Genomic DNA, 13963 nt, shown 5'->3' with positions numbered 1-13963 from the left:
TCTTAAGTTCGGTGATGTTTAGGTCCGCCGCGAGTCTAAGGCCGGCAATTAGTGCTTCATACTCACTTTGATTGTTGCTTGCTTTAAATGAGAAGTTGAGGGAATGTTCGATGACGTTGCCACGGCCATCGTCAAGTATGATACCTGCTCCACACCCTTGTGGGTTGGAGGACCCGTCGACGTATAAAGACCATTCGATGTAGTCTTCAGTTGTACTTGGTACTGAGAATTTGGTAATAAAGTCGGCCAAAAACTGGGATTTAATGGATGCTCATCCTTCGTACGTGATATCGAATTCTGATAGCTCCACCGACCATTTTACTAGTCGGCCAGCCAGCTCAGGTTTCTGCAGGACTTGCCACAAAGGTTGATCTGTTTGAACATGGATTTCATGGCTCTGAAAGTATGGTCGGAGTCTTCTGGCTGAAAAGACAAGGACGAGGGCCAGTTTCTCAATGCTCGGGTATCGAAGCTCGGCATTCTGTAAGGTTTTGCTGGTAAAATAGATCGGGCACTGTTTCTTTTCTCTTTCTGCAACAAGGGCGGAGCTTATAGCCCAGTTAGTGACAGATAAATATAAGAATAATAGCTCCCCTTGTAAGGGGGGTTTGTAAAATTGGTGGTTTTGAAAGAGTTTCTTTGATAGTTGTAAATGCTTGTTCACATTCATTAGTCCATTGGAAAGCTTTTTTGTTTTTTAAAGTTTGGAAAAAACATGAGGATTTAGAAGCTAAGCAAGGTAAGAATCTAGAAAGTGCAGCAAGTCTCCCTGTTAACCGTTGGACTTCCTTGATGGTGTGTGGACTTGTCATGTCTAAAATAGCTCGGTATTTTTTTGGATTTGCCTTAATACCTCGGCTAGTGAGCATGAAGTCGGGGAATTTACCGCTTTGAACACCAAATGCACACTTTTTGGGATTTAACCGCATGTTGTATTTTCTTAGCTGTCCGAAGATTTTGGTGAGGTCATCAAGGTGATTGTTGCCGATCTTTGTCTTGGCGACCATATCGTGGAATTGGTTTGAAATTCTTCTTACTGTCCCGTGTTTTGTCGTCGTCTCTATAGTGAGGCTTTTCTACTTTTTGAGCTTGTCGGAGTTCTTCGATGTCGATTTGTCCTTTAGCTTTTTCACGGAACTCGGCCATAGTTTTTGGTTTGGCCACAACAATAGTTTCCTGGAATTTTCCTGGTCGTAGTCCGCTTTTTATGGCGTGTAGTTCCACCTCGGGGTGGAGGTCAAGTATACTTATGGCTATCTTTGTGAAGCGCGTCATGTAGTCCTTGAGGCTTTCATGATGGCCTTGCTTGACTGTGTTCAGGTAATCGGAGTCGTGTAGGTAGATGGCTGATCCAGCGAAGTGCTCCTCAAAGGGCTTTGATATGTCTCGAAATCGAGAAATGGAACCTTCAGGCAAAGAACAAAACCAATCAAGTGCAGGACCGTCTAAGTAAGATGGAAAACAACGGCATAAAACTTTATTGGATGCACCATTTACTATCATTATGGAGGTGAATTTCTTGATGTATTTCTTCGGATCACCTAACCCATCATAGGGAGTTAGGGTGGTCGGCAGAGTAAACCTTCGGGGTAGCACGAAGTTCATCACCTCCGCCGTGAATGGTCCATGGGAGCTTTCCTAATCGTCATTCTCTATGTCTTTCTGAGCTTCCTCATTATGTTCGGGTTGCTCCTCTTCCTATCGAGTAGTGTCTGAGACATGTGTTAGCCCTGACTGCTGTTCGGCTTCTTTTGTCCGTTCTTGTCGGTCATTGTTTTTTGTTCGAGTGTTATTCAAGTTGGCAATTTGATTTGCCATTCTTTGGTTCTCCTCGGCCATGGCTTGCCGCAACTCGGTCACCATCTGGAGCAATTCGGATGGCGTGGGTGGAGGTTGTTCAGCCATGACTTCAAACGGGAACCTCGAGGCCGATGATATATGGAGAGGTTTATATTTTCGGCCCCACGGTGGGTGCCAATTGTTCTTGTATGGATACCTGAAGGGAGAGCTCAGTCTCCGGGAGTCGACGCCGAGCTATTACCTTCGGTGCCGACCTTTAAGCCTTATGACAATCCGAGCTTTACTCCAAGAAGGTGTCCAATCGCGTAGAGCTTTGAGCAAGAAACACAGGGGAATGTACCTGCAAAGGCACTCCGAAGCTTAAGTTAGTGTTGAGAATTCAATGTGTCCTTTAGGATAGAAGATCATACCTTTTTATAGGTGATAATGTATAAATCGGTTATGTTTCTGCTTTATTGCCTGTATTAAAGAGCAATAATAAGGGTTTGGACGTTTAACTTTTGTGAAGCAGTCCGCTAAGCTGATTTGTAACATCACTTTTTAATGAATGACATTGATTGTCGAATAGTAACTGTAACATCGATTAATAACGTAAATTGCCGAGTAATGACTGCAATGCCGAACTATAACGCCAATTTTCTGGGTAATAATGTGAATAATGCCGAGTTATGGATGATAAAGCCGATTTATGATATTGGATTTGTAATGGCCGGACCAAGTAACAATAATGACATTAGGATAATGTTAACAATAACAATAGCGCAATAGTAATAGAACAACATTATGACAACATCATCAATAGGAACGACAACATCAACCATAGAGCAACAAAGCAAATCAATGATAATAACAATTGTTTAATTAATAAAGACTAATTACTCCTACCACCAACATCCTTCATTATGTGTACGTAAATTCTGGTCGGACAATTTAACCCTACTAAAGGGTTTGTCTTCAAAGTTGGAGATATCTTTGATTTTCACCTCCCCTCTCTGGTGCATACAATTAGTTGATTCTTAATCTTGTCTCCGTCCCGAGTCGTGTTCCTTATTTTCGTAGAAAAACCGGCAAGTTTGGAATAATGTTTGTAGAACTTTCCAGCTTCTTCTAGTGTCTTGAAAATCATTCCCACCTTTGGGACAAATTTTTCATCCACAACACAGTTGGTCTGCATGGTGAACCGAAATCTTAATTATAATGAACCAAAATCTTAATTACGGTGAAACAATTATATAGTTCTTAGGGAATAAAACAGAATATATTCATCTAATTTTTTTAGACTCCTTTCTGCATACCGAACCGAACACATGTACATGGTGAAACAACTCTTTAGTACTTATCGAACCGAAAAGTTACTCACAGTTACTCACACTCACAGTTACATATTATCAATTTAATTCAATTCAGATATAGATCACCTCAGTCCATTCAATTCGCTTCGAATAAAATTAGCAATTGCATTCCGTTGAATTCGATTCAAACTTCAATAATCCAAACCTCATCAAATTGATGCATTTCGGAAGAATTATCCAAATCGCACTCATTCAACTGATTTGAAGTTGATTCATTCATTGTTTCAATTTAGAAGTGCAGATCGAAGAAGAAAATGAAGAAGAAGAAGAACGACGAAATTAATTACATTGAAGTCAATCCAGATCCATAATGCAGAAAAGAAAAATGCGAATAGAGGAGAACAACGAATTTAATTAGGTTGAAGAAGAAGAAGGAGAACAGGAAGAAGAAGAAGAAGAACAATAACAACAACAAGAAGAAGAATGCGAAATGAGAAGAAGGTACTTGGATTACGTTATATGGAAAGGTTTACGTTGAGAAAGGTTGATCACGCAAAAGAAGGATTACGTTATATACGTTATATGAGGTGCGTGTAAAACAAACGAGTGTGTGGGTGGGGAAAAACGCGTGGAGTGGAAGGTACTTGGATACCATCCATGTAATTTTTACATGGATGTAGAGTTTTTCTCTTATTTTAATTTTGTACTCATTTATATTTAAATTAATTATATTTTTTATTATTCATAATTATTAATATAAATATAAATGTTGTTAAACATGTATAAATAAAAATATCAAATATTTTTATTAATTACAATATAATTATTCTTTTTATGATTATATGGTATTTATTAATATTATTTTTCAATAAATACATATAGTATACAATAACATAATAAATATGAAATAATTAGTTAGTTACTAAAATAAAAATTGTTATTTTAATATAAAAAAATTAAAGAATCTTGATTATGAAAAATATTAAAATTTTATATTCTTATTTAATAATAATTGGATTATAATTTGTTGAAATTTGATTATTTTTAAAATTTAGTGAAGATATGTGTTTTAAATTTTAATTTTAGATTTTTGAATATTTTATATTTTTATTTACGTGAAACCGGTTCTACTGGTTCAACCAGTGTCTCATCGGTTAAACTAATAAATTAGTGAACCAGAGACTAACCGGTTCGATCACCGGTTCAATTTTGACAACTATAATTTTTTGTCTCCATGGATAGCAAAAGGCCCCAAAGTATTTCCTTCGACAGGGTAATTTTCCGCAAGTATCCGTCCTACCAGAGAAAAATGCCATCCAAACTAAACAAATGTAGAAAAACTTTGATCTTTTTCTTTTTTATTTAAGTAATAAACGATACTATATCTAGAGGTGGTAAACAGGCCTAAAACCCCTGGGCCGGCCCGCGTAACCCGCCAAAAAAGGCGGATCGGGCTGAAAAATTGGGACCACAACATAGCAAAAGCCCGCCTAAGTCATACTGCTTAAACTGCGGGCTTTGGCGGGGCAAGGCGGGCTTAGTGTTTTTTTGCCAAAACCCAACTCTCCCAACCCGACCCGACCTGATGAAACCATACCCACCCTAAATCCCTAATCGACAGCCTCCTTACCCTTACTCGGTTACTCCCTCGATCTCACTCCCTCCCACTCACAACACACTAAGCTTCTCCTCCCATAGTCACACCTCACACTCACACCAGCCGCCACTCCCAACTGTGCTGCGTCCAGCATCCAACGCCATTGTCGTTGCCATCACCGCCGCCGTTGGCCCATCTCATGCTCATGCAGTCCAATCACGCTATCGTTCGCACCTCGAAGCCTCACACAGACAGCAAAGCCACACCCAGCAGTTGCGGTGCTCCTTATCAAGGCTGCTCCCACCGTCCCTCCTCAGTCCTCCTGGGTCCTAACCACCGCTGCTGCTCTGTCTAGCCGTCGTCGTCGCTGATCGTCGATTCTCGACTCCTGAGTCTTGGCCATCGGTGCTGCTCATTTGTCCTCTTGCACTCTAGGTCTGTCGTCTGGCCATCGCTGCTGCTCCTTGCCTCCTCTGTCCTGGTCATCGACTCGTCGCTACTGTTATTCTGGATTTCTGGTATGTTGATTTTCTGGTTTAGGTTTTAGATCAAAGATTTAGGTTTGTTTGCTGTGTTTTATTTTGTTTGATAATGGTTTTGAGTTTTGACTAAATCAGAATTGTTGATACTTGTTTTAACATTTGCTTTGATTAAATTTTAATGTTTTGAATTCTGACAAATCTAAAATCTGATGCAGATTCATATATTGTTTGCTGTATTTTGTTTTGTTTGATAATGGTTTTGAGTTTTAACTAAATCAGAATGGTTGATACCTGGTTTTAACATTTGTTTTGATTAACTTTTACTGTTTTGACAAATGACAAATCTAAAATCTAACTCTGATTCATATATTGTTTGCTGTGTTTTGTTTTGTTTGATAATGGTTTTGAGTTTTGACTAAATTAGAATGGTTGATGTAAACCCTGGTATATTAGTAAATAATTAGTCAATAAATTAAATTTTAACAAATGAAATTAAAAATGTGAATATTATATTAAATTAGGATAGAGCTCATTAAAACAAGAATTTTGACACTAATTTCAAAGAATTTGGCCAAGATTGGACCGAACCGGGCAAACCGGGCCCAAAATGGGCCTAAGGCCCAATTAAGCCCAATAACATAAGAGAACACAGCTTCTCTTCTCCCTTCACTCCTCATTCACGTTCCAGCCATGGGAGGAAGAAGGTGAGAAAAGAAAAACCCTTGCTCCCAAATCAAACCACCATAACTTTCCACTCCGAGCTCCAATCGCCGCACCGTTTGCAGCCACGCGACCACCGTGTCGAGCTCTACAAATCTATCAGAACAATTTCATAGGTAAGCTACTCTATCACTCCAGACTCTCTATCCCTTAATTTTTAAAAATTAAAGATAATCCAAGTTGAGAATTAGTTGATTTTGGTTCTCTAGCTTCAATCTAGCTTGTGGAGCTTGTTGGACTTGGCTCTCTTGATCCGTGGATACGGTGAGATCTCTAACCCTAGCCAAATCTTGGTATTAGTATGTTGAATTCTGAATTTTGAGTATGTATGTATGGTATATGTGAATATATATATATATATGTTGTTGGAGCTTGAGTTGTGAGCTTTGGAGCTTGGTGGAGGTTGGGTGCTTGTGCCTTGGTATATTGGACCTTTTGGGGCTGAGTTTGGTGCCTTGGTGGTGTCTCGGGAAATAGTGAAAATCGACCAATGTATGGTTTAGGTTTTGCGTATTTAATATATAATGTCGTATGAAAACTTAGGCTAGTGGACCATAGGATAAGCTGGAATGATTATGTGTTTTGAATGTTTAGTAATTATGATATTGATTGATGATGGGAGTTAAACATGTGTTGGTGATTATGGTTATGATGGGGATATGATGCCCCTTTGGTGTTTTGATATTGTTGATTAATTAGTGACATTGACTAAATATATGTATGTATGACAACATGTTAGAGATTTTATTGATGGAAGTAAGAAGTTTAAGGTGTGAATTGGGTAAAAATGGAAGTATGAGGGTTTGTGATATGATTGAATGGTTAGTGGTGTTGTATTGGAATGTTATGAAGCGTGTTTGTGCTGGATATATGTGTAAGTAGTGGAATTTGGTTTGGTGTAATGAAAATTGAGGTTTTGAGGTTTGTGAAAAATTAGTTTTTGGCCGAACTTTGGCGAGCTATAACTTAGCTTCCAAATTCCCAAATGATTTCAAACTTATTTTAGATGAAAATTGGGTCCGTGAAGTTTACGCCGTTCGAAGAACGGAGGAAAAATGATATAAAATGGAAAAGTTATGCGCGTCAGAAGTTGGGATTAAAAAGGTTGGCATTCTGCGGTTTTCAGACTTATGCAAATTTTGGAAAAACGTACGCTCACGCGTATGCGTAGCCCACGCGTACGCGTGCCCAGCATTTGCGTACGCGTTTAGTTGCTCGCGACGCGACCAACCCTTTCGGGTTGTTATTCTCGCATACGCGTGAGCACTAGGGGATCGCACACGCGAGCAAGGGTTTTTGGCACGCCCACGCGTACGCGTTGCCCCTATTTTCTGCAAAAACTGGATTTTGTGTTTTTAAATCAAATTTCAGACTTCTAAACCTCTATTCTCATCCTTTTAGTTATAAAATGTAATACTAAGCCTAGTAGTTAGTTGAAGCTAGGAAATTGAGATAACTTTGGAGTGAAGTAAAGTAGGAAAAGTGGTGAAATAAATTTGGAAATGAGTATAATTGGAGTATATATGATATTATGGCATGTATGATATGATTTTGCAAATATTACAATGGTTATGTATATTATTGTGGCATTATATACTCAATTGATCTGAGATACGAGTTTTCCTGGGTAAAGTACCGTGTCCTGCCAGTACGTGTTCCAGGTCGACACTCGATACTCTGTTGATCCTACGACGTAAGGTGTGACCGGGCACTCTAAATTCCCGGGAAGGTTGACCCCCATTGAGTAATTTTATATATATTTGAGAAAAAACTATGCATAGACTCTTGGGGATGCGCGTCGGGGGACAGTCCATGGTTTAGCAAACCGGACTTGTCGGGTTGGCTTGATAACCGACAGATGAGCTTCATCAGCCATAGGACAGGCATACATCATGTGCATTTTGTTTGTTTTGTCTGCTATGTATTACTTGAGGTTGCCTAACTGAATATATATTATGCTAATTGTTATACTTGTTACTCGCACTACCTACCTTCTACTTGTGCTTGAACTTGTCTGTTTGTTTGTCTGTGAAATATCATTGGAGATGGAGGAACGGAAGAAAGGTGGGCAGGTTTAGTGTTAAAGTTAGGTTTAAGTTGAGTTTGGAACTCCTTAGAACACCTACCCCTTTTATGGTTTCTGTTTAATAAATTAAGTCTTATAATATGAGTGTCAGCATTCTAGGATTGCCTCTGTCATTTCTTGGACCTTATATACTATGTGCGTGGCAGCTTTACCATGCTGAGAACCTCCGGTTCTCACCCCCATACTATGTTGTTGTTTTCAGATGCAGGTTGAGAGACTCCTCGCTAGGCGTCTGTACTTCTGAAGCGGAGTAGTCTCTGGGTTTTATTTTGATGTACAGCTTTATATATATGTACTTGACTTTCTCTTCGATCAGCTTGTTTATTTTGTTCCTCTTAGAGGTTTACGGAGAGTTAAGGTTTTAGCTATGTGTTTTGGGTTTTTGGGATATGTATATATATGTAAATATTCTCCAGCCAGCCTTGGCTTCGCAGGCTGAGTTAGGAGCTTGCTATTCTGTACTTTTGACCCTCCATTCCCACTTTCTACTTAGTTACACCTATGATCTCTAGGTTTCTTAGCACGCAAGTAATCTCGTTTCCTGAGCGTTGCGCTTTTTCACTACAAGAAAAAGGCCTGTCTGCACACTTTTTTCTTGCCACGCTTTTAAAGCGTGCCCAAAAGTAGTCTATGGCTACGCTTTTACGAGGGTGGCCACTGATTTGTGATTTGGCCACGCTTTTTTACTATGGCCATAGAGAGAAATCGGCACGCTTTTACAAGGGTGCCCACTTATTTGAAATTTGGCCACGCTTTTTTACTGCCGCGCTTGAAAAGCATGGCGATAGAAGGAAATCGGCACGTTTTTACGAGGGTGGCCACTAATTAAAAATTTGGCCTCCCTTTTTTTTGTCACGCTTAAAAAGTGTGGCCATAGAGAGAAACCGACACGCGTGAAATGCGTGGCTATACCGTGTTTATTTTGGCACCGTAAAAAAACGTGCCAATAGAGTTTCCTCCCCTAAAATTTAGTTTCCCACCTATTTTTTCCCACACTTAACCTTTTTTCTTATAAGTTATCAAATTTAACCCTAAAAATGATAACAACAACACACTAACTTTACATTGTTCCCAAATTCACTTTTAACCCTAAAATTTCCTTTCAAACCCTAAAAGGCGCCGTCAGCTTCATCCATCTTCATCGCTTAGCTTCATCTTCTCGAACCCAGCCTTCGTCATTCATCCATCTTCATCGTTCAGTAGGCGCTGCTCCGTCAGCGCACCCTGCATCGGCGTGCCCTCCCTCAGTGATCTCTCTCTCACAAACCCTAAACACTAAAGACGCTGCCTTTCTCTCGCTCCTCCCTCAATCGTCGCTTCCTCTCCCTCAATCGGTGCTCAACCCTCACCATAAATACTACAAGGTAAGTATTTCTTCCTTCTGTTTCTCTGATCCTCTGATAAGGGCCATTAGTTTGGTTCCCTGGCTGTTTCGTTGTTCCTATGTTACAGTGATGTGAAAATGAAAGTTTAAATATTGGCACATTAAATTTAGGAAAATGTTAGGATCTGATTTTTATCGTAAAAATCTATTTCGATGTTCCCTGGTTTGTTTGATTCTTGAGCTTCACTTCATTTTAGATGTGTGTGCTTGGTTCTGGAAGCTTGTTTTCTTGTTAATTATTAGATATTTTGTAATTTGTATTGATTGGAGACTAGTTATGCTTTCTAATATTTCTCTGTTTCTCTGTTCCTCTATTTTGGACCGTTGAGAAATTCTATAAAAGCCCCTCTATTTAGGGTTTCAGCTTTAATCTAACGCGTTCAGTGAAGAGAAAGTCGTAGCCATGGGGAGGAGTAAGCATCCAAAACTCTTTACCAAAATATTCCTAGAATCTTTTATTTCTTAATTTCTGATTCTTATTGTTCCAGGTATTCGATTTGCATATGTTAATTTGGTTTTTGTTTATTAGCTAGGGTTTGTATGTTCTGTATAATTTAACAGTGTTTTTATTTTTGTTTTTATAATCACTCAAGTTGTTTTTATTTTTCTTTTTACTCTGGTTAAGCATTCTTTGGCTAAGTGACTTGAAAATTAAACTAGACATTGCCATAAATTTGAATGTCTATTGGATGATGATGATGTATGTTGATATGGTTTATATAATCTATTTTAGAATATCTATTCATATTTCATAAGGTTTATCTTGTATTTACTTTATAGGATTATCTTAGATATCATCATCTTATCTGTGTGTATAATTATTTGGGTAATGCTATGGTGAAGAGTGAAGTTTTGGTGAACAGTGAAGATTATTTCTTTTAGTAGAGGAAAAACCCACCAAAAAAAATTTGTCTTGTATGTTTAGTAGAGGAAAAACCCACCAAAAAGATTATTTCACCTAATTCTACTCTTCACCAAGAAATTCCCTAACTATTTATATGTCTTGTATGTTTATGTTGTTGTTATTCAGAGTGTGTGTGTGAGAAATATATAAGTAAAATATTTAGCCCTTCTTAACTTTTCATTCTTCTCATCTTTGTTAAGGAAATTAACAATATATTGTTGGGTCTATTTCTTATTACCAACTCCACTTCCTCATTAATTATAGGACTAAGGATTGTTCTTTGAAATTAATAGGAAAGATTGGAGGCGAATCGCTTGTTTGATTCAAAGGAAGCTATAGATGAAGTTCAAAAGGCACCGCCAAAAAGAATTTCACCTCCTGAAACTCCAAATGTTCCAGAAGTTGCTGAAGAACAATAGATGCCTAAAGTGGTTGCTCCCACACCAGAGCAAATCATTGCTATTAAGGTATAAACTATAAAGAGAAGTAAACTTAGCTTTTGTGAGCCCCTATTGCTAATAGGTGTGATCATGTGACATGCACTTACATGTTTGATTTAGATCTATAATTAATGCATTTAAAGGTACTTGACTGAAAATTTGTAGATGAGATGGTTAGCTATTTCTTTTCACCCATAGCTTAACAACTAACTATCTATAGCCAGCTGCTCCAAAGTGGAGGGAGACACACAATGACAATCTTGAATCCCATATAGATTTGTTCCATATAAAAGAAGTCACCTTACATGACTCAAATGAGTTTCTTTTATTTTTTTTCTCTCTTGAATTTTTTATGATATTTGCCAATAGCATTGAGGTATTACTACTATTCAGTACTGTTTGCAAACTGCAGAAAAAAATCGAGCTTAGACTGCTGCAGTTTTGCTTCTTGATTTGTTCTGCATAATATTAATATTTTGGGTGGATGAAACTTCTTAATCTGTCCTTCTTAGATTCATATTTATTTCTACCATATCTTTCAAATTATTATTCTATGTGTCCATAGCTAGCACTTCTTTTTTCCTCTTCTATATTCCCCCTGCTTATCATCATCTCTCCTGTGTTTTGGTATATGGTTTCCATTTGTCTTTGATGCATGTTATTGCCTATTTAGGAATATTCCTTGAAATTTTTCTGCAGGAATTTTGTGAAGAGGAATGGACTCTCTTCCTTCGTCGAAATTCAATTTCAGTTTTGAAAGCACAAGACAGACAATGGACGCCATTGATTCAGTGTTCGAACGTCTCAGAGGGTTCTCCAAGGATAGCGTAAGGCTCATCAAGTGTTGCCATAAACCCGATGGCAAAGGTGCCTTTTTTTTATTAATTTAATTATGATTATTTTGATTTGAATCTGGATGCTGTGAACCTGAATTTTTCCTTTTCGTTTGTAAAATATTACAAGGTTGCTGTTAGTACTGCAATCGGAATTACGGTTATGGGATTCATTGGCTTCTTCGTCAAGCTCATCTTCATTCCCATTAACAACATCATCGTCGGATCTGGTTAGGTATATGATTTATAATTTGTTTATTTTTCAAAAATTTGTGAAATTTTTAAAAAATTGTTGTGTTTATAGCTTAGCTTGATGTGTTGTTTGAGTGTGGTGCAACAATTTGTTATGAAACTATGAATAAGGAGTTTAAAAGGGGAAAATTGTAATGTTGTTTTATTGTATTCAGAATGTGGTTGGTTTTGTGCTTTCTTACTGTTACTTGAGATTAGGGTTTGAAATTATGCAAATTTACTTTAGATGAAGTTCTTTCATACAGTTATTGTTCTGTGCATAGTTCATTATTGAGAGGGGGTGGTAGATTTACAAATCAATTTTCTTCTTTCTGGATACTAGAGAGGGAGCAATGTCTTTTGATTATACCAGTGAACTTTATTGTAACTTGTATGTTCTTCACTTTTTTGTGTTGCTTTTGCTTATGCTAAAATTAATAGAATATGTCTATAATTACTACATATAGTGTCAACTTATGTTCTAAACAATTTTTGATGATATCTGCAGGATGATGAGAGCCACAATCACACACAGAGTTTTAAAGCAAATGGTAGCAGGAGTTCTTCCCACATTAACTTTTTGTTAATCATAGTTCTACTGTATATCACTTTTTGTTTTTTCATCCTTCATATCTTTGGGAACATTACAGTTTTAATTTAAATTATTATTATAGCATATAAATAATTCATGTAAATCAATAAAAAATCAATTCTTATGCCTTCTAATTTTCTCTTTTTAATTATTATTATAGAATTGTAATTTTTAATTATTATTATGCATTCAAATTTTCTCTCTTTTTTTAATTTGACAAAGGAATAGGCCACGCTTTGAAAGCGTAGCAAAAGGTTTTAGTGGGAAAGCCACGCTTTTAAAAGCGTGGCTGTATGTGCTCTATCGGCACGCTTTCAAAGCATGGCCAAAACCAACTTTCTTGGCACGCTTCAAAAGCGTGGCAATATGTGAACTTTTCGGTACGCTTTTAAAGCGTACCGATAGATTAACACCTATGGCAACGCTTTTAAGCGTGGCAAGAGTTGAAAGCGTGGCCAAAAAGAAAGCGTGCCGATGAATTCACAAAAGTGTGGCGATAGAGCAACCGGCACGCTGGCAGATGTGACCCTTTCAAAAGCGTGCCAATAGCTCAAAAAGCGTGGCGAAAAGCTATCGGCACGCTTTTTAGCACTTTTGGGCACGCTTTAAAAGCGTGGCAGAAAGCTTATTTTCTTGTAGTGTTTATTTTGCGATTTTGTTGTACCCGTTTTTCAAGGCTCCTCGTATATTACTCTCGTTCAGATACTATTATGTATATATTTTATTTTAGAACTCGTACTACCACACCGCCTCTGCTTTACGGCTTAAGCGTAAAGCTTTGTGTGGTAGGGTGTTACAGTTGATACCTTGTTTAACAATTAACATTTGCTTTTATTTCAAAAAATATGAATTTTGAAACTGAGTAATCTTGTTACTGCTGGAGCTAGTTTTGAGGTTGCTCAGGTCGAGGTTGATGAACCTAGTTCGAAAAGGGCCATACCGGGGCGGGCTTCCCCGCTTGCCATCCCTAACTATATCTATTTATAATTTTTGAAAGTAGAATCTAACAAGTTCCAATGGTAAATGCACTTTGTAGATGTCAGATTTTGATTGGTGGAAGATTAAAAATTAAATAATTAAAAAATAGTTAGAATTAAGATAAGATTGAAATTTTAGTTTATTAATTTAAAGTATTATTTTATTTTAATTTATTTTTAGCTTATTATTAATGTAAAAAATTAAATAATTAATTGTGTATTATTACATTAGTAAATTTTTTAATTTATTATTTAAAAATTTATTTGAATAAATGATTAAAAACTCTCAAAAGAATTATTATACACAATATCTTTAAAAGAAGAAAAAAATTTATTTGAATTTAAATTTGATCTGATTTTTATTTTATTATTAAATTTTAATATTTCAAATAAATCAAATCAAGCAATGTTGATTAAAAAGTTTAAAATATAAATATTATACTAAATGATATTCAACAAATAGAATTACTTTTAAATGTGATTCAAATACTAAAAGATATGTTCGAGACACTTAGACAAGAGTGATAAATAAGTAAAAATTTGTTGAACCAATCCGTTAAATACTCAAAAATAGTAGTCAAACTTAAAAATTAAAATCACTAAACTCATAAGTTTTGGTCGGAGG

General features: G+C 36.9%; 1 protein-coding gene across 1 annotated transcript; it reads left to right on the top strand.

The window, feature by feature from the left end:
• Window positions 1-11478: 11478 nt before the first annotated feature.
• On the top strand, window positions 11479-11773 carry LOC107634340 (protein transport protein Sec61 subunit gamma-like). Its single transcript, XM_016337868.3, has 2 exons — window positions 11479-11572; window positions 11658-11773. Exons 1-2 carry the CDS (start codon window positions 11479-11481, stop codon window positions 11771-11773), a joined length of 210 nt encoding a protein of 69 aa, XP_016193354.1.
• Window positions 11774-13963: the final 2190 nt, after the last annotated feature.

This window comes from Arachis ipaensis, chromosome B3 (genome assembly GCF_059453495.1).
Source record: "Arachis ipaensis isolate K30076 ecotype BB chromosome B3, ASM5945349v1, whole genome shotgun sequence".
In the NCBI taxonomy this organism is placed as follows: domain Eukaryota; kingdom Viridiplantae; phylum Streptophyta; class Magnoliopsida; order Fabales; family Fabaceae; genus Arachis; species Arachis ipaensis.
This window is presented reverse-complemented; position numbering and strand designations above follow the sequence as displayed.

Excerpts from the sequence above, each read along its gene's own strand:
- LOC107634340 (XM_016337868.3), top strand. The coding sequence starts at position 11,479 with ATGGACGCCATTGATTCAGTGTTCGAACGTCTCAGAGGGTTCTCCAAG. Across the intron at positions 11,573-11,657 it reads CCATAAACCCGATGGCAAAG|AATATTACAAGGTTGCTGTT; the intron begins GTGCCTTTTTTT and ends TTTCGTTTGTAA.